This window comes from Phoxinus phoxinus (genome assembly GCF_949152265.1).
Source record: "Phoxinus phoxinus genome assembly, chromosome: 1".
Lineage (NCBI taxonomy): Eukaryota > Metazoa > Chordata > Actinopteri > Cypriniformes > Leuciscidae > Phoxinus > Phoxinus phoxinus.
The window spans coordinates 21,009,451-21,037,178 of record NC_136876.1 but is presented as its reverse complement, the minus strand read 5'-3'; the positions used below and the strand labels follow the sequence as shown (position 1 = coordinate 21,037,178).

The 27,728-nt window shown below is 39.6% G+C and overlaps 2 protein-coding genes across 8 annotated transcripts in view; one reads left to right on the top strand and one right to left on the bottom strand.

Annotated features, from left to right (window-relative positions):
- tanc2a (tetratricopeptide repeat, ankyrin repeat and coiled-coil containing 2a) overlaps positions 1–19,824 on the top strand; it is a 155,588-nt gene extending 135,764 nt beyond the window's left edge. For both annotated transcript variants that reach the window (XM_079630081.1, XM_079630080.1), the window contains 19 exons: positions 171–452; positions 1,065–1,192; positions 3,467–3,698; positions 3,779–3,948; positions 4,042–4,320; positions 4,979–5,310; positions 5,478–5,586; positions 5,765–5,887; positions 6,451–6,687; positions 6,804–6,989; positions 7,309–7,402; positions 7,492–7,625; positions 7,721–7,844; positions 8,024–8,199; positions 8,346–8,478; positions 11,577–11,668; positions 11,986–12,132; positions 15,177–15,277; positions 16,297–19,824. In XM_079630081.1, the coding sequence (XP_079486207.1) occupies positions 171–452; positions 1,065–1,192; positions 3,467–3,698; positions 3,779–3,948; positions 4,042–4,320; positions 4,979–5,310; positions 5,478–5,586; positions 5,765–5,887; positions 6,451–6,687; positions 6,804–6,989; positions 7,309–7,402; positions 7,492–7,625; positions 7,721–7,844; positions 8,024–8,199; positions 8,346–8,478; positions 11,577–11,668; positions 11,986–12,132; positions 15,177–15,277; positions 16,297–18,208 (4,991 nt within the window). In that variant the 3' untranslated portion in view covers positions 18,209–19,824. The remainder of the gene's footprint in view (positions 1–170; positions 453–1,064; positions 1,193–3,466; positions 3,699–3,778; positions 3,949–4,041; positions 4,321–4,978; positions 5,311–5,477; positions 5,587–5,764; positions 5,888–6,450; positions 6,688–6,803; positions 6,990–7,308; positions 7,403–7,491; positions 7,626–7,720; positions 7,845–8,023; positions 8,200–8,345; positions 8,479–11,576; positions 11,669–11,985; positions 12,133–15,176; positions 15,278–16,296) is intronic.
- Positions 19,825–19,845: 21 nt separating this feature from the next.
- Positions 19,846–27,504, bottom strand: cyb561 (cytochrome b561). 6 transcript variants are annotated; one of them, XM_079630256.1, is made up of 6 exons: positions 27,229–27,504; positions 25,964–26,174; positions 23,961–24,059; positions 22,614–22,717; positions 21,833–21,990; positions 19,846–21,072 (listed from the first exon to the last, which is right to left on the bottom strand). In XM_079630256.1, the coding sequence occupies exons 2-6, from the start codon at positions 26,169–26,171 to the stop codon at positions 20,880–20,882; spliced, it is 762 nt and encodes a 253-aa protein (XP_079486382.1). In that variant the 5' UTR covers positions 26,172–26,174; positions 27,229–27,504; the 3' UTR covers positions 19,846–20,879. The 6 variants fall into 6 exon arrangements, with proteins under 6 accessions (XP_079486382.1, XP_079486384.1, XP_079486381.1 ...); XM_079630258.1 differs by having other exon boundaries at positions 25,964–26,177; positions 27,340–27,465; XM_079630255.1 differs by having other exon boundaries at positions 27,340–27,454.
- Between the last annotated feature and the right edge of the window lie 224 nt (positions 27,505–27,728).

Genomic DNA, 27,728 nt, shown 5'->3' with positions numbered 1-27,728 from the left:
AAGTGTGCCGTAGAAAAAAAAAACTTTGCTGGTGTGAATCTTGAGACAAAACAATGACAGTAACATATTTTAAGATATATCAGTGCAAGTTGCTTTCAGTTATAAAAAGAAAGTTTGTATGTATAAACCTGTTTAATTTAGTACATTTCCTAATGTTTCCCATGGTGCAGTGCGCTTTGCTCCATACCGGCCACCGGACATCGCCCTAAAGCCACTTCTCTTCGAGGTGCCCAGTCTGATGCCTGATACGGTTTTCACCGGTCGAGATTGGCTGTTCCAGGAAGTCGACGTGTGTCTTCGCAGCAGCGAGCCCACCGCCAATCAAGGTGTCGTTATTTCCGGCAATGTGGGCTTTGGCAAAACGGCCATCATCTCTCGCTTGGTGGCTCTCAGCTGCCACGGCATCCACATGAGACAGATCCCCTCTGACAGTCCACACGCCTCACCAAAACGTGAGTGGATTCGTGTAAAAGAAAATCGCATCATTGTCTGTTAGATGCGTAAAGCTCTTAAAGGAATATGTTCCTATTAAAGGGATAGTTCACCCAAAAATGAAAATTTTGTCATCATTTACTCACTCAAAGTTGTCCCATGAAGATAATTTTAAGAATGTTGGGAAGCAGACAGTTGACTTCCATAATCGAAAAAATAATACTATGGTGCCGTCAACTGTCTGCTTCCCAACATTCTTCAAAATATCTATTTTTCTGTTCAACAGAAGAAAGAAACTCATACAGATTTGGAACAATGAGAAAACATGACAAAAAAAAAAAACATTAATTAGTTAACACAGGACTAGTTACTGATACTAGTTAATATTTGATAATATATTTAAATGATATGAAAATTATATATATATATATATATATATTTATATTAAAATACATATTGTATATTTATAATATATTCCTTTATTATAATATTTTTTTTAATTGTCATATTGCACCGTTTTTTAAACTATACTATTTTATTTATTACTACTAAGTGCTTTCAAATTCAGCAATATTGAATATTAAAATCCGGCAAAGTGTTCACATCCCGTGCATGCCATGTCTTTCTCTCAGATGGCGACACACTTCCCTTGAGCCAGCCTCAGTCTGCTCACGGCACTCTGGTCGGTGGGAGCAGCTGTCCTGGGACGCCAGAGATGCGGAGACGCCAGGAGGAGGCGCTCAGAAGACTGGCTTCTCAGGTGCCAACTAATACCAACATAATCAACAGAGCCAGGCATATGACCAGCCTGCCTCTCTTCTTCTCTTCTATTGATTTATTATCTCTCCGTGTCCCTGTTTCGTCCTTTGTCTTTATGAAATTGCTCCTCTCTCGCTCTCTCTTTCTCTATTCTTTTAAGCACAAAGGTTTATTGCGGCTCTGTTGCCTTATCAAATATTTATATGCACAGAGTCTCCCAGCACAGCCGTTAGATATACTCGGAGCTCTGCATCGCTAATGATGACAAGCTTTTGAAACATACACACACACTGCGTGATGAAGTGAATCCAGGGGAGAAGCAGTTTTATAATATTGGAATAAGGCCATCGATGCACTCAAACTACGTAATGTTTTATGCATTAATAAAACTTTGAATATTTTTCTAGTTTTAAATTCATTGTGTTTTTGAGCACTAAATCCCAGAGACTGGAAATGTTTTGTGTGCGTTTCTCTTTGTCTAAATCTACATTTAGCAGGAGTAGGGGTGCAACGGATCGAAAAACTCACGGTTCGGATCGTTTCTCGGATCAGAGTCACGGATCGGATCAGCAAAAAAAAAAAGAAAAAAAGACAAGACAAGACAAATAAACATAAGTTTTGTCTTTTTGTTTATTAACACTTTTGAATTATTAAATTAAAATATATAAAATCAACTTGAAGTGCACAAGGCAAGGCATAATAGTGGGTGCGCGACGGGATGTTGTAACGCGGCTCAAGCACTTTCAGCATGTGTTTAAAGCCCTCGTTTTACACAACCGAATATGGCCTCATATCTGCAGCTATAAACACACCGATAGCGTTTGTGATGGCTTTAGCCCGGTCTGATTGTGCAACAAGGGGCTGCTTTAATGCCGCGGTGATAAGCGGTTGTTGTGCAGCCTTCGTTTTCATTCCCGTCAGTGAAACACCGGCGTGATGTCGCTTCAAATGCGTGGCCATGCTTGATGTGTTTCCACTGTCATATGGCTTTCTTGTGCCACAGTTCCTACACACCGTCACGGTTTTATCCACTAACCTCTTTCCTTCATTATTATATTTGACAGGGAAGCCAAAATGCTGCCATACAGGGGATTTAAATGACGCGGGGCATTCAAGCTCCTCCGTTCCTCCGCTCGCCATGACCGCGCTGTGTGTGGACTGAACATGCGCGCAACTTTTTTTTTCACAAATCAATCCGCGGATCACTTGTGTGCCGAACCGAAGATATTGATCCGAACGGATCACGGATCAATGATGATCCGTTGCACCCCTAAGCAGGAGTCTGTAGATGTACTGAGCACCTTAACTCTGTTATATGTATCACTGAGTTGTGTTTGCCATATATACAGTAGTAGTGCTTGATACTGTATAATGAATACAGTAGTGAATCTGATATAGCTTTTAATCAATGGTTCAAAAAAGAAGAAACTTGCACTACCGTTCAAAAGTTTGGGGTCAGCAAGATTTTTAAAAATGTTTTTCAAAGCAGTTTCTTGTTCACCAAGGCTGGATGTTTTGGATGAAAAATACTGGAAAAAACAATAATCGGAAATATTATTTTTCTATTTCTGTTTATTTTTCTATTTTAATGTTATAATTTAAAATTTAAAAAAGTTATAATTTATTCCTCTGATGTCAAAGCTGAATTTTCAGCATTATTACTCCAGTCTTCAGTGTCGCATGATCCTTCAGAAATCATTCTATGATGATGATTTGCTGCCTAAGAAACCTTTATTATTATTATGAATATTGAAAACAGTTGTGCTGCTTAATATTTTTGAAGAAACCATGATAAAAAAATTAGGATTCTTTTATGAATAGAAAGTTCAAAAGAACAGCATTTATTTGAAATAGAAATATTTTGTAACAATTTGTAATGTTTTAATGTCACCTTTGATCACTTTAATGCATCCTTTCTGAATAAAAGTATTTTTTTTTTTAATCTTGCTGACCCCAAACTTTTTGTTAGTGTGCGTTTCACACGCAATATTACAATATTGAAGTTACTTTATTTTTGCTTCACCAAAGAAAACAACATTCCAAACGAAGCTGTATGAACCACTGGAGTTTTATTCCTGAATGAATCTGTTGTCTTAATTATTCAGTGAAATATCAGCACTTTTGGAACAATGTTTGACCAATCAAATTCAGTGATCGATTTGAGAACTTAATGTTGCTAGGCAAAGGTAAAAACAAGTTCTCAACCCAAGCTGTCTTGTGAATGTAAATGTGTGCTTATGTCTGCTCTCTCGTGTGCTCCTTCCCTCTACTGCAGGTGGTGGCGTACCATTACTGTCAGGCCGACAACGCGTACACCTGCCTGGTCCCTGAGTTTGTGCATAACGTGGCAGCGTTGTTGTGCAGGGCTCCTCAGATGCAGGCCTACCGAGATCTTCTGCTCCGCCAGCCGCACCTGCAGAGCACACTCAGCCTGCGCTCCTGCGTCCAGGACCCCTTCAACGCTTTCCGCAGGGGTCTGCTGGAGCCTCTGGAGATCCTGCAACGAGGTGCGTAAATGTGTCCGTGCGTACTCGCATGCTGTACGTACACATACATATGTAATATTTAAAACGTGCAATATTTACAGAGAGGAAGATTGCCTGTGAGGAGAATCTCATCATTTTGATTGACGGGCTGAATGAGGCAGAGTTCCATAAACCGGATTATGGAGAAACTATTGTTTCCTTCCTCTGCAAAACCGTTGAGCGTTTCCCTCCTTGGCTCAAACTGGTGGTCACCGTCAGAACGACACTACAGGTCTGTATCCCATCCATCCATAGCAATCACCCTTTCTTTTCATTTACGTTTTTTACTTATTTGCTCTGTGCTATTCTTTTCTCTGCATCTAAGGACGTGACTCGTCCGTTGCCGTTCCACCGTATCTCTCTGGATCGTCTGGAGGAGAGCGATGCGATTGACTCGGACCTGCAGGGCTACATCCTGCACCGGCTGCACTGCAGCCAGGAGATCCAGAACAACGTGGCGCTCAACGGCAAGCTGGACAACGCGGCCTTCACCAAACTCAGCGCTCATCTGAAGAGTCTGAGCCGGGGCTCCTACCTCTACCTGAAGCTCACACTGGACCTCATTGAGAAGGGCTACCTCGTGCTCAAAAGCTCCAGCTACAAGGTCAGGGGTCACACAGATACCTCCTTTATTACCAAGGACATCATAGGAGTGACACTTCATGCATACAATAAAAAAATACTAATACAATGAAATAATAGAAAGGCCGTAAACAATTAAAAATGACACTTTTGAAAAATGAAGCTTTTCAGTGTTATGTATTGTATGTATGTACTATTTTATTTTATTGTAGCTTTTTAGAGTTATTTTTATTTTATGTATTTTCAAAGATATATGTGATCTAGCTTTTCAGTGTTGTTATTTTTATTTATTGATTTTTATTTTAGCTTTTCAAAGATATATGGGATAGATTTTCAGTGTTATTTTTATTTTTTTATTTGAGCTTATTATATGCAGTGTTAGTTTATTCAAATGTATATATTTTTCATGTTTATTTTATCTTTTTTAGAGTTATATGTGTGGTATGATTTTATTTTATTTATTTTATTTCAGCTTTTCAGCTTTTTTTGTCCTTTATGTGGTATGATTTTATGTTTTGTTTTGTTTCATTAGTATTTTTTCATAAAGTAATAGGGGAATTAAAATCCTTTTAGAATTTTGCCATTTAAAATGCTTTTAAATGACAACAACTAAAAAGATGAATATGTTTCAGCTTTTTGTGTGTATAGTTATTGAATTGTTTTAATCGGTTTGTGTTCAGGTGGTTCCAGTGAATCTGGCTGAGGTCTACCTGTTGCAGCTGAACATGCGTTTCCCAACTCAGTCGTCATTCGAGCGCGTTCTTCCACTGCTGAACGTGGCCGTGGCTTCTCTACACCCGTTAACTGACGAGCAGGCCTACTGCGCCGTGAACGCCAGCATGATGCGTGGAGCCGCCCTGGACTGGGATGATTTCCAGCAGAGGTCTGATCTCCTGTCGCCTTTCCTGGTGAAAAGACGCGATGGAACGCGCATGTTCGTCCACCCCTCGTTCAGAGAGTGGCTCATCTGGAGAGAGGATGGAGAGAAGACCAAGTTCCTCTGCGACCCCAGGTGAGGAGCTCAAGGAGTCAGAATGTGTGTCTTTCATCAAAATGTAATGACTTGATTCCTGTCCCAAATTTTGTCCATGCAAATCCTGTTGCACTCACTACTACATTACAGTACTGAAGTAAATTATCTTAAACCATTCTCTTGTCTCTTTTCCCATGATTCTTTAGGAGTGGCCACACACTGCTTGCTTTCTGGTTTTCACGGCAAGACAGCAAACTTAATCGACAACAGACCCTCGAACTTGGCCACCATATTCTCAAAGCTCACATCTTTAAGGTTAGGTTAACTATAACAACTACAACACTTCTGACGTTTGCTAAATTGATAGTCAATCTGACTAGAGCAGTATATAGTAAATGATTTTGGTAAAGATTTATATTAGTACCAGAAATGTATTGCCAGTTGTGATGTTTTTTATTTTATTTTTATTAACACCAATGTCTCTTGGACTCAGGGCCTGAGTAAGAAGGTTGGGGTTTCCTCCTCGGTGCTGCAGGGGTTGTGGGTGTCCTACAGTACGGAAGGGCTCTCTGCAGCTTTGGCTTCACTTAGAAACCTCTACACACCCAACATCAAGGTATAAAAAAAAAACAGGACCTGCACAGTCACAGAAAAACTGAAAATATTATGAATTTAAAATGATTTCCAGACCTGGAAAAGTCAAGAAAAATCTTAAAAAATCTTGGAAAAGTCATGTAAATTTCTACAGTGAATTTATGCTACCATTCAAAAGTTTGGGTTCTTTGAAAGAGGTCTCTCAAGTTAGAACATTACATGATAAAAAAAAACCCGCTTTAGCAAACAAGTGGTTTAAATTGTAGTTTTTCATACACTACTGTTCAAAGGTTTGGGTTGATACAATTTTTGAAAGAAGTCTCTTATTGTCACCAAGGCATGATCAAAAATAAAGTAAAAACAGTAATATTGTGAAACATTATTGCAATAAAAAAAATTTAAAAAAAAATAATGTTTAAAAAATATTTATTTAAAATGAATTTGCCAGCATTTTTTTTTTTTGTCTTAATTGCCCAGTTGTGTACATTTTGTAATATTTTATCAGCAATAAATTGTTCAATGTGAGTACTGTAAAATATGCTTGTTGTTGTAACTTTATTTTTTAATCTTCATCTCTTTCTCTAGGTTTCTCGGCTGCTGATTATGGGTGGAGCTAATGTGAACTATCGCACAGAGGTGTTGAATAACGCCCCCATCCTGTGTGTGCATGCTCACCTGGGCTACCTGGAGACTGTGGCTTTGCTGCTGGAGTTTGGGGCGGATGTGGAGGGTGTTTCAGAGAGCGGGCTCACTCCCCTTGGCTATGCAGCCGCTGCGGGTCACCTAGCCATCATCACTACCCTCTGCAGCAAGAAAGCCACGGTCAGCCATGACATGTCAAGCTAAAGACTGATAACCAATAGGAACACAAGGCTGTTTTTCAATTATCAAAGTTTCATCTCCGTTTCTCACCTCTCCCTCTCTCTCTCTCTGTTTAGGTGGATCACCTGGATAAGAACGGTCAGTGTCCACTGGTCCACGCCGCCCTGCGGGGTCATCTAGAGGTGGTGAAGTATCTGGTGCAGTGCGAGTGGAACACAGACGAACAGCCGGCCGGATCCTTCAGCAAGAGCCATGCAGTACAACAGGCCCTCATAGCAGCCGCCAGTATGGGCTATACAGAGGTAAGAGGGGTTTTTTTGGAAAGACATCAATATTTTCATTTAGCAAGAACGCACTAAACGGTTTAAAAGTGCAAATACAAATAGGTGAATGTATTAAGTATACTTAATAGATTTAGCAGTGTTACAGCATTAACCATTTTTAAGCATATCAGTTAATATATTATTATATTATATTTGTATATAATATATATATAATATATATAGCATGTTTAACATGTTGTTGCATATATATATATATATATATATATATATATACACACACTACAGCAACAACAATAAACAACAATAACCTTACACATATTTTGGTATTTTTACACAGATTGTATCATACCTGCTTGACCTGCCTGAGAAAGATGAGGAAGAGGAGGAAAGAGCTCAAATAAACAACTTTGACACACTATGGGGTGAAACAGGTACAACGCCACCAGACAACCCGTTTTGTATTTTGATTTAAAGATGAAGGCACAAACTGCTCACTAAGGAGACTCTCTCTATACCTCAGCACTGACGGCAGCAGCGGGTCGGGGGAAGCTGGATGTGTGCCGTCTTTTATTGGAGCAGGGTGCCGCTGTGGCTCAGCCCAACCGCAGGGGCATCGTGCCACTCTTCAGCGCCGTGCGGCAGGGGCACTGGCAGGTGGGCATCTCCTACGCCGCAAAGGTCACTTTTTTATTTCCTGCATGTTTATTTTGTAGATGTTTTAGTCTGAAATGTCTGTGTTGGTTGTGCAGATAGTGGACCTGTTGCTAAATCACGGTGCTGATGTGAACATGGCTGATAAACAGGGCCGAACTCCTCTAATGATGGCTGCGTCTGAGGGACATCTGGGTACGGCGGAGTTCCTGCTGGCTCAAGGTACAGCTCATACACTAGATTTGTTTTTGCAGTTATACTATTTAAATACAAAATCAATTTTAAAGTTTCCCTAAAATGGAAGCTGCGATTGTCTTTTTCTTTCCAATTGGGATGTATTTTAAAGGAGACTGTCAGTCAATCCTCTCTATTCTTCTGACTATTTCTAACTTCTTTCATAGGTGCCTCATTGTCTCTGATGGACAAGGAGGGGCTAACAGCACTTAGCTGGGCGTGTCTTAAAGGCCACCTCCCATTGGTCCGTGCTCTGGTTGAGAGGGGTGCGGCGACGGCCCATGCAGACAAGAGCGGCCGCACTCCGCTGGATCTTGCCGCTTTTTACGGAGACTCAGAAGTGGTTGGTTTTGTCATAGTCAACTGATTTTCAGTAGATCTACTGTATTTAAAAATGTAATCCTTATGTCTCCAAAATGGGAGGCTAGCATAAGCTAATGGTTCTAGACAGATATCACGTAGGAGCTGACGGTCTTGATGTGGTTCCAGGTGCAGTATCTGGTGGATCACGGTGCGATGATTGAGCATGTGGACTACAGCGGCATGCGTCCACTGGATCGCGCGGTTGGCTGCAGGAACACGTCAGTGGTGGTGGCACTCCTCAAGAAGGGCGCCAAGATAGGTAGGCTGGAAGGGGAACAGTTTCTTACAGAAAAAATGTATGCTAAACTACGCTCTTGTTTTAAAAGTACAATAACTTTTTTGCTGCGCTAAAAGTAGATAGCCATATGTTGAATTGCAGGTAGATGCACACCAGTTCACACACAGTTTGTTTTAATTCATTTGGGGTTGTAGTGATGCGCTCTGTTCAGCTTGTAAAGTCAGAATCACCAGCCTCCTACTTGGAAAAACGTGGTTTTCTGGTCATTCTAAAATGCCGGAGCCAAAGCATTGCCTGACACACTATTGCATTTAAACACAAAGCATCTGTTGTCGATTGCTAGCAACCATGTAGTCAGAGCATGTTGTCTGGATGCTTTAAACCGCAAGAAATGTATTACATTTAAAATGAAAAAAAAGAGCCACCGCGGCTTTCTCAGTGGCTACATCTTTCATTTCCATTCCTATTTTTAGTATTGGTCTCTTTAACACAGGGGATGTAAATACTGCTTTTTCGTAAAATGCCATTTTTATCTGCCATTACTCAGTCTTCGGTGTCACACAATCCTTTAGAAATCATGCTGATCTGGTGCTCAAGAAACATTTCTTATATTTAATGGTGAAAACAGTCAAGCTGCTTAATTATTTTTGTGGAACACATGATAGAAAAAAATAGAAAGTTTTTGCAACATAATGAATGTCTTTACCTTTTGATCAGTTTAATGCTTCCTTGCTAAATAAACATATTAATTCTGAGTAATTACTACTGATTTTGAAGAGTAGTGAATGGTAGTGCACGTCATCTTCTGAGTGTGTGGAACTGGCCACATATTCAGTGGGAATATTAGATTACAGCATAAATTCCAACGGTTATATATACCTTGAATAAATGCAAGCAGCACATGCATTGAATATCACATGAAATTAGCTTCACATTTAGATGTCTTTCTCCTTCATACCCCTCCCTGTGACGTCAGTCATCCTAGTCTAGCCCTCCTCCTCGTGTGCTCTTCACCGAACTGCAGAACTCCACTGATCAGCAGCTGATCACGATGGGCTTGTTGCTTTTGCTAATGTTGCTGCTTGCCACGGCTTCTCACGGCTGTTCTTCCTTTCACGTCTCTCTTTCACCCTTAACCACCGACTATCAATCTCTCTTTTTCTCTTCTTTGCTTCCTGTTTTCATAAACCTTTGCTCCCTGTTTGATACGGACGCCCCTCCCATGATGCTTCACTCTGCCCTAATAACCTGTCACCCTTTCACTCGTGACCCTTCCCACCTCTTCTCTCCTCGTAACCAGGATGTCAGACACTCCCCACCCGTGCTCGAGGTAAAACGCACACCTTTGTCCCCATCTGCCATTTTTGACTGTGTCCCTCCATCTTGTTACCTGTGTGGTCCCTTCTCCATTGGTCGGGTCTGATAGTGTTTTGGATGTCCGAATGTGAACGTTATTTAATCTTCATATCACTATTCTTGTCAACAAAAAAGTGGAAAGAGCTGCTGTCAGCCATAAACACGAGTTGATTTTGTGCAATCTTGTACTGCTGCAAAAATCTGATGGAAGACGTGGATTCGTTTTGTTCATTCCGTCTGCTTGCATGGCTGCATGTAGGAAGAGGTGTTGCATTTTGGCATGATGCTGCAGAATGTTTTGTGATTTTGGGAGGACATGAACACAGAATGCATTCTTGCACTGTTTTGTAACTCTTTTTTCATGTAACATGCGCTAGAATAAGATCTAGATGAGATATGTTTATGAGTGTTGCATTTTTATGATGCTGTATCAAGTTAAAAGAAATTAAAAATGAATCTTTAGATACCTGCATTTGGTTCTATTCCATATTGTGATCGACGTCTTTCACTGTTGCAATGCTTTTTGCACCATTAGCATCGCATTTTAAGATGCCATGTCAAGTTAAAAGAAGTTAAAACTCATCTTGAGATGCTTTTTGCTGTTTTGCAGCATTTTTCTTTTAATTGCAGGATCGCAATTAAAGATGTTGTGACAAGTTATGACATCTCGAGATGTCATATTGAGATGGACGTGTGTCAATGTTCTAATGCTTTTCGCTTTTTTTAGCAGCATCTTGCACCCTTAGCGTCACATTTTAAGATAATGTCAAGTCAAAATCTTGTCTCGAAACACCTCCATTTTGTTCTAATCCTTTGTGCTGTTGCATTGTGATGGATGTCTTTCAAACTTTGCGTGCAGCTGCTTTTCATTAGCGTCGCATTTTAAAATTACGATGGATGTTTTTGACCTATCATTTTCGGCATCTAGTTTTAAAAAGCCTGTTGCGATGTTCTATTCTGCAGCGCTGCTGTATTATAATGGACGTCTTTTTTGTATCTCTTGCCTTGCCTGTATAGCTTTAGACTTTTAAGATGCTGTAGTACCGGTAGTTAAAAACGTGTCTCGAAAATTCTCCGAATTCTGTCCTTTGCTTGTTGCTTTGTACTTCTGTATTGCGTCTAGCTATTTCTGAAAGCAAGAATGCATTCTGTGTGAACAACACCTTAATTGTTTCCCCCACAGTTGCTCTCAGTTTGGCTTTTTCGGGCTATTGGCCAGTTTCTGATCCCGTGCTCATTTGTTTGTCCTCAACTGCGCCTTGCATGAATTGCACTAAATCACTGCCTGCCTGTCTTCATACTGCGACTGGCTGCCCATGGCGAAATCTACAGCTCTAATAGACCCCTATCAATCTCTTATTCCCTCCCTCCCTCCACTGTACACCCAGTCTAAACCAGTGGAAACACTTGACCTCTGTTCAGGCTGTCCACAGAGAGCTCAAACATGCTGACTTTCAGTTCAGTAGCTGTTGGATTCAAATGATTTTTTATTGCCAGTATAAACCGATTTCAATTTCGGTAAGGTTTAAACAGCCAAGCTGCTCGTGATTTGTTTCTTTCCTTTTTGTCTAGCGTGTTGCCATGGCTTTTTGTGATATCCACAAGTTGTTTGTAGACTTTGCCTCCTTTCAAGCAAGATATCCTGGCAGCCTGCTCGTTCCTTTGTGTGCCTCAGAGATTAGCAAGCTATGTTGTGCCCAGATGGACTATCAGTCTGTGGTGACTCTTTGCTTTGCCTCTTTTTTATGCTCTATTGCACTTAGGTCCTGCAACATGGGCAATGGCCACATCCAAACCTGATATTATGATTGTTCTGCTGAGCAAACTGATAGAGGAAGGGGATGGATTCTACAAGGTGAGTGGCTTTTATTTGAATTGTAATCCTAGAATATTCAGCCGAAGATAATGTTGTCTGTACATATACAAAACTGTGTATAGGAAAATGCTGCCAATAATAATATACAGTGTTGGGTCATTAACATGTCATTAATTTTTCCCTGGAAAAAGTAAAGTAAGGGATTTCTCTGTATTTTTCTGTAATTTAATTAGTTACTATACATTATGTACACTAGATTTTAGAGTTTTGTGTCGTATTGCATTTGGTTTTATGAAAATATACCATAATCATGTATTATTTCGAATTTGAGAAGTAAAAGTGTCTTGCCAACGCAGAAAGGAAAGGTGAAAGAAGCCGCCCAGCGCTACCAGTACGCCCTGAAGAAGTTCCCACGAGAGGGGTTCACAGAGGACCTGAAGACCTTCCGCGAGCTCAAAGTCTCTCTGCTGCTCAACCTCTCCCGCTGCCGGAGGAAAATGAACGTGAGTCCAACGCTCTCCGTTCCAGAAAACTCTCTTCCTTCTGTCTCTCTTCACTCATAGCGACGTTATGAGGAAGAATTGAGATTGCCCTGATTACATTAATGTAGTTTGGTCACCTTAAAATGACTCTTTGACCTTGAATTGTTTGGTCATTCCAACCAATAGATATTTTTTTCTTAGTATTGATAGTATTGACTTTTTCTTCTTTTGTATTGATAGTCTGTTAAGGATATGGTATTAGAGAAAAGGTATTGCAGGTTAAATCCAAAATGGAGTTAGAGTGACCCTGTAGAGTTTTGACACATGATCCCAGCGTCCACTGCATCTGGTTGGACTTGTGCTAAACACACCCGTCAACATTTTCATTCAGCGTATTATTCAAATATTATGTTGTGTAATAATAATTTATCATTTTTTAGCCATTTTATTTATTTTTCATTTGTTATCTTTAATTCAAACTATTGACAATTGCATATATTGTATCTGACAATATTTGTGGTATACATTATTCAAGGTAGATGGCATATTTAACTTGAATGAAAATTCAGACAAGTGTCTGAAGACAACACACTGTACACTTTATTTGCGTTAAATTAAATATGGTGTCTACCCTAACTAAAGTGTAGATATTGACATTCCAAAAAATATTTTTTTAAAACCCATATCTGTCGACTACTAATAGCTAGTAGTTTACAAGCGTCCATGCAATGGCAACTTCCCTAACCAACAAACTGCATGTATTAGTTGTGTGCTTGGTCTGTGTTCTTAATTGCTTTTGAAAACACTGAAGACCAAAGCAGTTACGGAACCAGGACTTTAAAGACAGTATTGATGTACAGTATTGTTCAAAATAATAGCAGTACAATGTGACTAACCAGAATAATCAAGGTTTTTAGTATATTTTTTATTGCTACGTGGCAAACAAGTTACCAGTAGGTTCAGTAGATTCTCAGAAAACAAATGAGACCCAGCATTCATGATATGCACGCTCTTAAGGCTGTGCAATTGGGCAATTAGTTGAATTAGTTGAAAGGGGTGTGTTCAAAAAAATAGCAGTGTGGCATTCAATCACTGAGGTCATCAATTTTGTGAAGAAACAGGTGTGAATCAGGTGGCCCCTATTTAAGGATGAAGCCAACACTTGTTGAACATGCATTTGAAAGCTGAGGAAAATGGGTCGTTCAAGACATTGTTCAGAAGAACAGCGTACTTTGATTAAAAAGTTGATTGGAGAGGGGAAAACCTATAAAGAGGTGCAAAAAATGATAGGCTGTTCAGCTAAAATGATCTCCAATGCCTTAAAATGGAGAGCAAAACCAGAGAGACGTGGAAGAAAACGGAAGACAACCATCAAAATGGATAGAAGAATAACCAGAATGGCAAAGGCTCAGCCAATGATCACCTCCAGGATGATCAAAGACAGTCTGGAGTTACCTGTAAGTACTGTGACAGTTAGAAGACGTCTGTGTGAAGCTAATCTATTTTCAAGAATCCCCCGCAAAGTCCCTCTGTTAAAAAAAAGGCATGTGCAGAAGAGGTTACAATTTGCCAAAGAACACATCAACTGGCCTAAAGAGAAATGGAGGAACATTTTGTGGACTGATGAGAGTAAAATTGTTATTTTTGGGTCCAAGGGCCACAGGCAGTTTGTGAGACGACCCCCAAACTCTGAATTCAAGCCACAGTACACAGTGAAGACAGTGAAGCATGGAGGTGCAAGCATCATGATATGGGCATGTTTCTCCTACTATGGTGTTGGGCCTATTTATCGCATACCAGGGATCATGGATCAGTTTGCATATGTTAAAATACTTGAAGAGGTCATGTTGCCCTATGCTGAAGAGGACATGCCCTTGAAATGGTTGTTTCAACAAGACAATGACCCAAAACACACTAGTAAACGGGCAAAGTCTTGGTTCCAAACCAACAAAATTAATGTTATGGAGTGGCCAGCCCAATCTCCAGACCTTAATCCAATTGAGAACTTGTGGGGTGATATCAAAAATGCTGTTTCTGAAGCAAAACCAAGAAATGTGAATGAATTGTGGAATGTTGTTAAAGAATCATGGAGTGGAATAACAGCTGAGATGTGCCACAAGTTGGTTGACTCCATGCCACACAGATGTCAAGCAGTTTTAAAAAACTGTGGTCATACAACTAAATATTAGTTAAGTGATTCACAGGATTGCTAAATCCCAGAAAAAAAAAATGTTTGTACAAAATAGTTTTGAGTTTGTACAGTCAAAGGTAGACACTGCTATTTTTTTGAACACACCCCTTTCAACTAATTGCCCAATTGCACAGCCTTAAGAGCGTGCATATCATGAATGCTGGGTCTTGTTTGTTTTCTGAGAATCTACTGAACCCACTGGTAACTTGTTTGCTACGTAGCAATAAAAAATATACTAAAAACCTTGATTATTCTGGTTAGTCACATTGTACTGCTATTATTTTGAACAATACTGTACTAGGATATATTTTGATCTTCTCATTTTTTTCACCTTTATGGCTACATTATTTCTCATTTTGGATGATTATTTCTCATTTGCCCCTGAATGGAGAAATTCTCTTTAAAGCTCTCTATACACTCAGTTTTTCTTCCCATCATGATCTCATCCCTGTTTTGGTTTGATTTGTTGGTTCATTGGTTTTTTCTGACATCTATTGGATTTGTTTAAGAGTTAGGTTTAGTACAGGTAGAGGTTTGAGCTGTCACATTGCATCTTCCCACTGTCCCTGTTGACCATATATTTGTGTGTCAACACATTTTATTAGTGTGTACGTGCATTTCCATAATTGTTTGTATGTGTATCATATTTGCACTAATGGTGCTCAAAATATGTTGATTTTTGTAATAATCAGTGTTGACATCATCATATAAATGTGACATGTACATGTCCTTCATGAGTTTGTGTGCGTTAATGATGTAAGAGTGTGTATGTGTGTGTTTGTGTGCATGTCCGTCCGTGTGTGTGTGTGAGTGTCCTCCCTCTGACCTCATGTACGGCTCAGTGTATGACTGTTGGTCCTGTTGTTGCTTGCAGGACTTTGGGATGGCGGAGGAGTTTGCCTCCAAGGCACTAGAGTTGAAACCCAAATCCTATGAAGCCTATTACGCACGAGCCCGTGCCAAGCGCAGCAGCAGGTAACCGTAGCAACCAACAGGCAGGACAGCCTATAAAACACATTCTGTCTCGCACAGATCGAGTGCTGACAGATCATGACCCAAACTGGCCAAATGTGTTTCGATTGGTTGACGTAGTGCTATGCTAGACTTTCAAGTTAGAAATCAATGTAAGCCCCTTGACTTCTGCCTCATTAGTTGACAACATCAGGATTAGACCTGTTCTTCATACTTCATGTTGTGTTGAACAATCAGATTATTTTCCCTCAGAATGTCCATCATTCATATTTTATTCCTTTTTCTCTTTTGATCAACTTGCTTTATTTGGATTTTGTTGTTGTTGTGGGGTGGGGGGTCGTCAATGATTTTGATTGGTAAAATGACTAAAGGAATGGTCCAGGTTCAATACAAGTTAAGCTTGACATTTACAATGAAAGTCTATGGGCATCCCAGAAGGAAAAAAAAAGCTTGTGTTTTTGTCAAAGCACTTTCATTTGCTTTGGTACAATTTTATGTATTAAAAAAAAAAAATATCCGTCTAATAAATCATAATTTTTGGGATGGGACTACTGTTTTAGGTAGATTAACTTCTGGTTATGCGCTGCCAACACAATTAGAGTATTTTTTTTTTACTTAAACAGTTGGTAACATATCCTCGGTTAAACTCTTGCGATCAGATAATGCACATTGCCTTGCGACTTACCTATGATGAATTGACAGCTAAGCGTGGGCATTTCACTCACGCTGGATGCGTCAACGTCACATTTGCATAGGCCATACTATTTGAATTTGTGATTGGTTGACTGCCAAATAAAAATATTAAACAGTATGATAAAATAACATTATTAACCAGTTAATGGTAATTTCAAATAAGGGTTTCTGTTCAGAACGATAATTATTTATTTACATTGAACCCTGAATATATTCCTTTAGCAATAGTAATTTCTCAGTCTTTAACAAGCATATTTCCTTCTCTCTCTCTACCTACTGCCATATTCCACCTTCCTACTCTCTCTCATTCTCCGTCTCCCTTGCTGTAGGCAATTCCACGCAGCCCTGGAGGACCTGAGTGAAGCCATGTGTCTGTGTCCCAATAACCGCGAGATCCAGCGCCTGCTGCAACGCGTGGAAGAAGAGTGTCATCAGGTTGAACAGCAACAGGAGCTGGATCCTCCTCCTTCCCCTCCCCGCGATCAAGCCCCATCCATGATCCCACCTCCACCAATGGAGCCCCATATTTCAGACATGGAGCCTGTCCAGGACTTGTTTGTGGAGGATGACGATTACCTTGAGCGGGATTTGGATGGCCTACCGCTTGGTGTTCCCACCGAGCCCCACACTATTCCATCGGGACTTCCAGTGATTCAGAACATGCCTCCATCTCCAAGCCATCATGATTCACCTTACTTGGGCCAAGCATATGACCTTCGCCCCAGTCCCCCTTCAATGTCCTCTCCTACACGGCAAGGCTACCAATCCACCTCCCCGTCGCTCTCCCCAACGCACCAGAGCTCCCACTTTCGGCCCAGTCCCCCTCATCAGGTCTCCTACCACTTCAGTCCACCACCATCACCATTGCGCCGTGGAACACAATATCGTGCCAGCCCCACCTCTGAGGGAGTTGCCATGTACCGTCCCCAGTCCGCCTCTGCAGGACGCTACCAACAGGAACAGCTTGCAGGACGACCCAAGTCCCCTCTGTCCAAGATGAGCAGCCAACGTTCATTCCAATTTTCCCAACAGACTTCCCAGCCATCACAACAAAGCCAGTGGTTGCAACCAGCTAAGGCACAGATCATCCGCACCAACCAGCCCAGCTCCGCGGTACACTCCAGTGTCGTACTGGGTAGTAGTGCGTACAGTCAGATCGCTCACTCGATGAGTGCCCGCTGCCCAGGTGACATGGATGAACTTGGGGATGGGGGATACTCTTCCTCACTTCAGCCTCAGGGCAGTCTGAGTGCAGGAGCCTTGTACCAGCGTGCCATCAGCATGGATCCTGGCCTTGTGGAGGATGAGCTTCCCCACAGGCCTTCCTCTGCCTACAGACCCAGTCCTGGAGGTGTCCGCTACGGTCAGACACCACAGATCAGCCGCAGTCAGTCGACCGCCTACTATCCGGTCTCACCCCATGAAATGGAGCGACAGGTGACGCTAGGTTCACCTGAGAACCTTCATGCACACCGACGTCCAGTCAGTGCCAACAGCGTAGAACCCAAACAACACCCACCGGCTCCACGCCCCCTTATTCACTCCCACAGTACAGGTCTACGCTTCTCGCCATCCAACAACAGTTTGGTGGCAGGTTCTGCTGCTAACCTAGGCCCAGGCTTCAGGGCGTCAACTTCCACACAGCAAATGGAGATACCCTTAACTATTTCCTATGAAGGAAACTACCATGATGACCTTTCACCGATGTCACCCCCACAAGGCACAGACTTCCGGGTGGTGGGCGGAACATATCCAGGAGAGGCCCTTCGCTCCCGCAACACACCTTTCATGGGCATCATAGACAAGACTGCACGGGCTCAGCAGTTCATCCAGCAGCAGCCTTCGCTTGCATCGTCCTCCTCGGGTTCTCGACCCTGGGCTGTTTCATCTCTGGATACAGTGGTAAACAGTCCAGCAACTTCTCCTAGCAACATGGGATACGGGCAGCAAACGACACCCCTCAGCCATATCGCCTACTACAACCGCACCAACAACGCTCACAATGGCCACCTAATGGATGATGATTTCTACGCCAACCCTCCTGGTGTGACGCGGGACCGTGCGGACGCTATGGGCAGAGTTAGTCAGGTACCCACATACCCAGATGTGAAAGTGGCACGGACTCTACCAGTTTCCCAGGCCTATCAGGACAATGAGTATAGGCAGATATCTCGCAACGAAAGGCAAGGCCCAACCTCACCCATTAAACCAAAGAGACCTTTTGTGGAGTCTAATGTATAAGAAGAATGAGTCTGTGTGCAAGATTTATTAGAACATTCCAGAGGAATATCTAACGTGTTGAATATCTTATCTTTTCATTTTGTTTTTTCTCTCATATCTTGATGGTGAAACTACAGACCTGTTGAGGTGAATTCCACTTATGTGAAGTGAATCTAGCATGTACTGTACAAATCAAGTGAATCTGTATTTGCTCTGGACACATAAATGGAAGTAACAAGACCCACAGGAGTAAAAGTAGGCCTGTGTAACTGCTGTACACCAACCTTCTACTTTTCTGTACCTTACGAGTGGGCGGCTACTCAATGCCAGCCATGGACACTTTGCTGAGCATTTCCCTTGGACCAGATGTCCCCACTGATGTCCCCACTCAGACCAGTAATAATCCCTGAGAATCCTGCTGTGTCTTGAGTTAAAAATGGACCTGAAATATTCCAGATCAATATTGCTTAAGCAAAAAAGTAATATTTAATATTTTAAGTTATGTTTGTAAAATATATATATGTATATCTAAATTTCAATGCAGTTGTGTTTTTCGGTTTGCCTTTACTTCCTAAGTTGAGACGCATTCAACAATGTGAAATATTTTTAGACTTTTTATGGGTATTTTTATTTTTTGTCAACAGGTTACAAAGGTCAACAGGATTGCTGCAAATATATGTAGTGTTTGGCTAACGATCTGCTCATGGGAAGTAGCATCCAGGTAGTCAGCCGGTAATTTACTTAGTCACACCATTAAAGCAGAATTGATCTTTTCCAAAGAAACTTTTCTCATGGGAAATAGGCGTGGGGGAAACTTCTTTTTTGCAGCCTCAGAATCCACATGCTCTCATCCATTATGTTTTGAGAGTTTATTTGTGCACTGAAACATTCACATAAGTTGTGAAACTGTTTGCCTTCATGTTTCCCTCACCATTGAACTAACATACAATTGGAAGGTCAGGCACATTTTTAATGGATGTCTTGACGGTATATTTTGGGAGGATGGCAGCAAGTCAGATTCGCTCACTGGATCTGGCTTTACTAATCAATGTCAACTGCTGTTGAAAAAGAGCAGGTCTTTCTGCAGCGGTGTTAAAAAGGCTCTCCAATCTGTATTATATTTTTTTCTCTCTTTTTAGAAAAATATGCGGTGCACTCAGAGTTGACCTGGAATACTGCTTACTGTACAACAGTGTTTGTATTTAACTATTTGTTTTTCTTTTGTATGACCGAAATGTACATGGCTGTAAATAATGTGCTGAACTAGAACGCATGCTCTCTGCTAATACACAAACCCGAGTGTGGTTTTATGTATGAGGGAAAAGACTGTGGCACAATATATTTCCTTGTTTCCCTTATTAGAGGAAAAAAAAGAACTGAAGTTTAGGTTTTGTATGTAATTGGTTTTAATATTTTGATTTTGTTTATAAGTGGGCTTGCGAAGGAGGATTCATTGTAAATTGTCTGTATGTGTGAGCTGTGTTGTTTCGCTGGGAAGGAAAATCAGAAACGTGAATGAGGACTTTTTATCCGGTTACACGATTGTAAACTGTACAATCATCTGTATGTATGAGGGAAATAATGAGCTTATTTAAAAAAAGAATACCACTTTAAAGAAAATCAAGGTGAAATAACTTACCACTGAGTCAAACTTATTTCTCATGAATTTATTTCACTTAAAAACTTAAGTATATCCTGTACATCCTTAATCACAACTGGACTTATAAATCAAGCATTATGAACACATACTGATATTTTATATCAAATAGAAAACATAGTGATATAAATATTGGCACTACACTTGCAAGAGACAATGACACAATACAAACACAGCAATGAAAATACAATACAAGGGCACCAGCAGATCATCTGTACACTCTTTCAGATGGAAGGTGTGTGTGTGTGTGCGACCAAGTCATTAATTACTATAATTTAATTACTTTTCCCGTGAAAAAGTAAAGTAGGGGATTTCTTTTCTTCTGTCACTTAATTAGTTCTGATGTAATTGCATTAAATACTGTAGACTATTGAGAAATTCTTTAATAATAGTGGATTTAAAATCAAGACTTAACATCAAAATATATGTTTATAATATACCTTTCTCCCTTTAAATACTTTGGTCAGTTCAAGAATAATTTATACAATTTTATATTATTTATTTGAAAGAATTAAGAGTTTCATGTCTGTTCTTGTATTGTTCAACTGGTCGGGGTTGATATGGGATTTAGAAAGTAATAAGTAATGCAATACTTTTTGGAGAGAGTAATTAGTACAGTAATCTAATTAAACTGTTAAAGATGTACAATTTGTACATCTCTCTCTCTCTATATATATATATATATATATATATATATAGTAATCTAGATTCTAAGGCACAAGAAAGTACATCCTGATATTTCAAATCTAATGCATTTAAACACTATATCATTGTATATATTGTGTGTATATATACAAAATATATCAACAATTAGAAAACCCTGAAAAAACATATATATAACATTTAATTACTCCAATAATAAAAACAGTAACATGCTTTCTGTTCCATACATGGTGGTTATTTAATCTTGCTTTAACGTTTATATGACAAGGGGGTGTCAAATACAAATAATACGAAGACTGCAGATGAAAGAACTGGCTGACAGGTTGGCTAGGACACGGCCAGAAAGTGCAGAACGGCAGTTGTTGGAGTATATTAAGGAGAACTGGGGATTTCTCCTTCCGACAGGGTCTTGAAGTGCACGGATAGAGCCTCCTCCTCAGGATTCGGTGGTCGCCTGAAATCATCTCTCGTCACCACGTAACCCACCACGACCCCAAAGCACACCAGCAACAAGCCTAAAATATTTGCCAGGACCCCCTCAGCAGCAAACTTGGAGTAAGTAGACCTGAGAACAGGAAATGTGCCATAAATTCTTTATTGGTTAATGAATGGAAAAACACTTGTAACTTGTAAAACTGAAATAACACAAGCTTCAGGCCCACTTCTGAACTGAAACGCAGTTATTTAAGAACGATAGTTCACATAAAGAATGGTATCTATAACAATAACTATATTAACGTCCACACAAGCGAACGATATAATTCCGTTTATTCTAAATGTACGCTGCAGTTTTGTCTGCCGCTATAAATGCTCGAGCTCTTTCAAGCAGGATGGACTCTGATTGGCTGTCATTGTTTTTATTGTTCATTGGTTGGAAAAAATCTGAAAGTGATTCCAACGATATTGCTTCACTGTGCCGTTATCGTTGTAGTTATCACCCTTCGTGTGAACGTGCCTTTACAAGTTATGTAAATTTCTATTGTATTATTTGGATATGAATTCCACCTGCAATGTGTTTAGAGTGTTTGTGTTAATGCAGTTAATAATTATGTGTGCAGCATTTTATCATTTTTTTAAATAAACTATTCATGAGTTACACAGTAAATAGGCACACGAGGAATACCAGCATTTGACGCTCCACAGTGAGAGATGGAGAAAAGAAGTCAAATATCATTAATATTCACTGAAAGTCTCTTTCGCGCTGACTCATTCACACGGTGACTCATTCCTTTCCTCTCATTCAAAATGTTTACCTCGGCTTAGTGACATCAGTTGTTATTTTCAGAAATGATATTCGTTAGATACATACATCCACTGACACTCACATGATACTGAAGAGCAGTTTCTCTGTGATTCCCAGCAGGCAGGATCCCACAGACATGGCCAGCAGCAACAGGCCGAAGAAGACGTGCAGAGGGAGATACCAGCTCCTCAACGGAGCAGATGCCCACGGGAAAAGGAAAAATCCCAGTCCCAGTAACCACTGGAGCAAAGGAGAGGAGGAGAAGTCAGTCCTCAGACAACTTGAGGCCATCTATTCCATTGGCCTCTAAAAAAAAAATTAGGATCAGGACTCCTCAAATTATGAAAAGGTTATATAAAAAATGTATTACCCTTAACATAAATACATACATGTAAATAAAGTAATCATATCAAAAAAATTTTCCTAACAATTTTTCATTATTATAATTTATGTATGTATGTATGTATGTATATATATATATATATATATATATATATATATATATATATATATATATATATATATATAGGTATAAAAAAAAAAACGATTAAATCCTATTTTTCAGATGTAGGCTACATACAATATGAAGTGGAATTTAATCCGACTTTTCAGATGTGTGTAGAGTATATGAAGTGGACTATCAGGTCAGGTTTGTCAATAAAAACACTAATAGCAATGTTCTGGTGTCAATAGTGATGTAATGGATGTGACCCTCCACACGGGGTTTGCTAATGCAGAGCAAAGTGCTTCCAAACCACAAACACTTTTGCAGAACGGTCATGATGCAGCACAGCTGTTCAAATAAGGAAGAGGGAAGATGTGTGAGTGCAAACAGACCTTCGCCCTGGTCAGAAGGAAATTACCTGCAGGAAAAACAGCACAAAAGTGAGCATGCCACACCAGCTGTGCAGAGAATACATGTGAGAGATCTTAGCCGATGAATGGAAGTCAAATGCGGCCACAAGACCTGAGGAGAGAGAGAGATAAAAACATATACTTTTTATTTTTATTCACAATTTTCTGCAATTAAATCAAACTGCTGATGGTTTAGGCATGTTATCTATTTTGTTTTAGTAAACTTTTAAGATACTTGTATGTCTGAAAATCCCCCGTCGCTAAAATTTTCCTGTGTTTTTTGTTTTACCCTGATTCACTATGGTAAGCCTATTGTAATTGTTTATATTTTAGACAGAGCAGGATGCTTTTCGTGCAAAATTGAGTACTTGCGTCACTCAAGTACAAATTTGCTCCGGCTACTTTGACGCATGTGGGAGTCTCATAGGTTAGTTGTCAGAACGAGCGAGAAAGATTAACATGGATCAGCTAAAAAGAACCTCAGGGGAATCACCCATTTAAAAAAAACACGCAGAAAAGAGGAGAGTCCGCTGACAAAAGGAGATTGCGACATAGCTTGTAATAAACCAAGAATCAACATTGGCTTTTTTCGGAGATGGCGAGAACTGAGGGATTTGAAATGTAAAAGCATTTATTAAAGGTGATAGGGTATTTTATTGAACAGATAAATTGGCATGTAGCTCTCTTAACAGAGTTCATCATAAAGCATTATCTATTGTGAGAGTCATTTCATGGTTGTCGCTGTGCTGGAATTTATTTTCAGGGAATTACCATCTCCATTAAAAGGTAAAGCTACAGTAATGTCTTCAGTTAGTCAGCTTGAGATCCTTTCCATCTAAACTGGTTATATCTCTTAAGAGCAGTAGTGAATGTTTTCTGGGCAGGATAACCATATTCATCCGCAGTCACACAGATGCCGAAGCACAACCAAAACAATGCTCTTCTGTTTTGTACTGCTAGAGGGCCAAAAGTTACATCGTGCTCCTTTAAAAAAAGAAGAAGAAAATCTTACTGACCCCAACCTTGTAAACGGTAGAGTACATATATAGACTGTAACAGAGCAGTTAAGTTGCACGCATTGGTGTTGACTTCTGGAAATGCAAATCTGGTTATCCTGTGCCCTGTGATTAATAAAATACATCTGTTTATCTGAAGGAAATTTTAGTTTTCCCCTTATTTAATGGTGGTTCAAACAGCACATTAGTCACGGGAAATGGCTGTGACCGCAGCGGTTGAGAATTTCAGCTAAAATCTGTGTCAATAAACAAATACCCAGTGCTGGCAAACGTACATGTAACATCCTTCTAGCCTGTTAGCAGCACACGGTTAGCATGTTGTTAGCATGTTGGACTTACCCACAATACTGATGATGAGGGCCATCATATGCAGCAGAGCGTGGAGAATTTTCACAGAACGTTTATTCTCATTTCTGAAGACACGGTAAACCAGAACAGCTGTGGTAGAGAAAGAACAAGCTCCTATTAAGCCATTTTATCATATGTGAAAAGGTTAGCCAATTATAAAAGAATTACAAGTATTAAGTAACAGAAGTCTTAAAAACAGCCTGCGTCAGACTCAGGATTGAAATTCTACAGATGCAGTGTACCAGCTGAGGATGTATTCCTGTGTGTCTTTTTGGCCTTTGTACAAGCAGACAGATCCCCTCTGGGCTGTTTTTACTGGTGTTTGTTGGGACAGCTAAACCTCTAATAGGCCCGTGACCTTTCCGATATAATGTCCTAATTAAATTGCTTTGAATCAGAGGATCACTGCTAAAGATATTAGCTCAATTAGCATCTGTCTCTGTCGAGTGCTTTATTAAGTGTCCAGATGGAAGAACCATGAATGGACTGTGATTATACTTTAACAGCACAGAAGTCTGTTTGGGTGTGTGTTTGTGTGTATACGTGTATATATATGAAATTATAATGATCAGATACATCCATTTCAAAAGGTTCAAAATCATTTATCTTCACTGACTATTATCTTTACTGTAACCTTGACAACAGCAGTTACAGATTCATATAGAAAACGGCACAATACTATCTCTCAGGGGGCTTGATCTCGGTTTGAAAACCAACCATGAAGTATTCTAGCCCATATTGATTCAAATACTCAAAAAGCAGGAAACAAATCAGATCTTAGCTCTAACAGCATTAGCTGGCCCTTTCTGTTCAGTGTTGTGTTTTATTACGAGCACAGTCACACACACACACACACACACACACACACACACACACACACACACACACCCTAAGGGCAGAGAGACAGAAGACCCAAAGATGTCTTATTAGACAATTACACCCAATCTGGTCTTTGCAACCAACTATTCTATATCACTGACATTTGGCCAATACACGGTATTATAGAAAAAATAGAGAACACTTTTTGATGAAAGTCAAAGGTTTTTTTAAAGAATTACCTGGATTGATAAATCATACACCATAAGACCATAATAAGAAGTATTACCAATTTAAATATAGTAGATTTTGTTCATTAAGACACAATATTTTTACTTTTACATATGTAACATACATTACGAGGAACATATATATATATATATATACATACACACATACACACATAGACTACTGTTCAAAAGTTTGAGGGTTTTTTGCAGCACAACTGTTTTAAACTTATAAAATAATAGTTAAAAAAATAATTATTGAGCATCAGATCAGCATATTAAAATGATTTCTGAAGGATCATGTGACACTGGAGACTGGATTCAACTGAAAATACAGCTTTACCATCACAGGAATAAATTACATTTTAAAATATATTTGATATAAATTTTAATAATATTTCGCAACTACTGTTTTGTAGGTTTTTTGTAAGTTTTGTTTTAAACTTTTGAACATTATTTACTTAAATATTTTAACTGTTTACAGTATTATTTTAATATATTGCATTTAATATACATTTTATACATTCCCATTTTTATCCACAATTTATACCTAATAGTGTATTTTAAAATACACTGTTTGAGTGAGGGAATAAATGGGTTGATAAATATCTCAAGTAATGGCAACATGTGTTCATGCCACCAACACAGCTGAGGAAAACTAGGTTAATCAGTCATTTCAAGGTATTAAAAAATGATTAAATGAAAAGAAAAGGAAAAAGATTATTTGTCTAGGCAGTTGTAGCACTGCATGTTCACCTGCTGGGCTACAGCAAAGTTCTATCAGTCCAGAAAAACTATATCAGGATCCTTGGATGTCAAACCTAGCATTTATACTATATCCTGAACTGCAACGAATGCACATTTATTTATTTGCAAACATAAGTTAAATTAAGTTTTAAAAAAATACACAATATATTTAATTTTTTACTTATTTACTCTATTTATTCTTACCATCTCCATAGAGGAAGACCAGGCCGAGGACCATACAGAGAGGGTGGACGTTAAACTCTTGAGCTGAGCCGTCCCAGGCGTAGCCTCCCCGGTAATGTCCCATCCACACGCCTGTGATGACCACACATGTAACCCCGAGCACCTGAGAACACACAACGTACCCCGGCAGAGTCCGCAAGCCGCCCGCGCTCAACGCCATACCCTCCATTACCTGCTGGGACACAGGGATGATAGAAAGAAAAAAAAACCTTTAAGGGATGTAACAAGACTCCACCTCTATGCAAAATACATATTTAATGAATTATGTGGATCGTAGATTTGCTTTCTTCATGTAAAATATAATTTTCTAATAATAATGTAAAATAAAAGGTTCTATCTGACATTTTTGTCAAAATTGAGTTATTCACATTTTCTTATTCTGTGACAACTTATTTACATTATGTGATGTTGTTTTTTAAGTTATGTACATTTTGGAACTTTTTATTTAGAAAATAAAAAGGTTCTTTCTACACAGTCGAATGGAATGCAAAAACTTTAAAGCTCAATATCACAAAACCAGTCAGAATGCAGATAGAACCTTATAATTCCAAGGGGACGATTTGCAACCCGGACATGTTCAAGATAAAGAGAGCCAAGCACCTGAAATAGTTATAAGAAACAGTCAAGTAAGTGAAATTATTTGTTTCATTAATAAAACTAAAAAGTGGATATGTGCTACAGGCACGAAATAACGAATGCACAATCATTTAGTTCTGTAATTGCAATATTATTTAACATCTATATTCACATTTGCAGTAAAGAAGTTTCATTAATGTACTGTACAATGGAATTGCAATAAGTCTTCATATTGTTGTCTGGAAATTATCCAGTGGATAATCACGTGATCTCTGTCGTTTGCATTATGAAACCTTAAGTAAACACATTTTGCAGATAAAGACCTCTTCAGTCTCGTGTGTTTATCATGTGGTATTTGCCAGACTTACGAAAGCACAACATCACCCTCGTGTAAAAACAATGACTGCATGATGATTAACAAGCTTAAACTCCCACTTAGCTGGTGCAAACACATCATAGTGGTCTAGAACCACTAACCTCGTCGTGATAATAACAAGTTTCAAGATTAACCCTTGGAAAACAGAGGGAAAACTCCTCCAGACGTCATGCAAACCATAATCCAGAGCTGATTCAGTTTTCAATAGTATTTGCCACTAAATTATGCTGCAGCATCACACGCGCTGTCCATAGTGTGAAAAGGTGTCACTCACCTGCGCCACGTCTCGTGAGAGAGCCGGAGGAAAGGGCGTGTTTTTATTATTGTATATTTTTTAGACAAGAATCACGAGATCCTTAATGCTCGGAGATGTTTTGTAACCTACTTTTAAAAATGTATCTGATATTCTCTGGAATTCTCTGCTGATTTAGACGCACGATTCACGCGCCTGCCTGACATTTACCACATTAACTTCTTGTAGCTCACGGCTTGACGCACTTGGAAGTTGACGGGCAGATTGTGGCCACGCCCCCACGCTGTCACTATTGGCTGCTTCCCGGGAGATGGGAGGAGTTATTATGCAGAGGATGATGCTTCCGTTTCCTTGGTAACCTGCATCTTTGTGTGATTGCTGATGATTTGATCATGTTGTCTAACCATACTTAAACCATATTATATTTCAGCACTTCCAATCATTTATCGTGCAGAGAGAATACATATGCTTGCATCTAAACAATAGGCTAAGCAATCGATTAATAATAATTGATTGTTTAT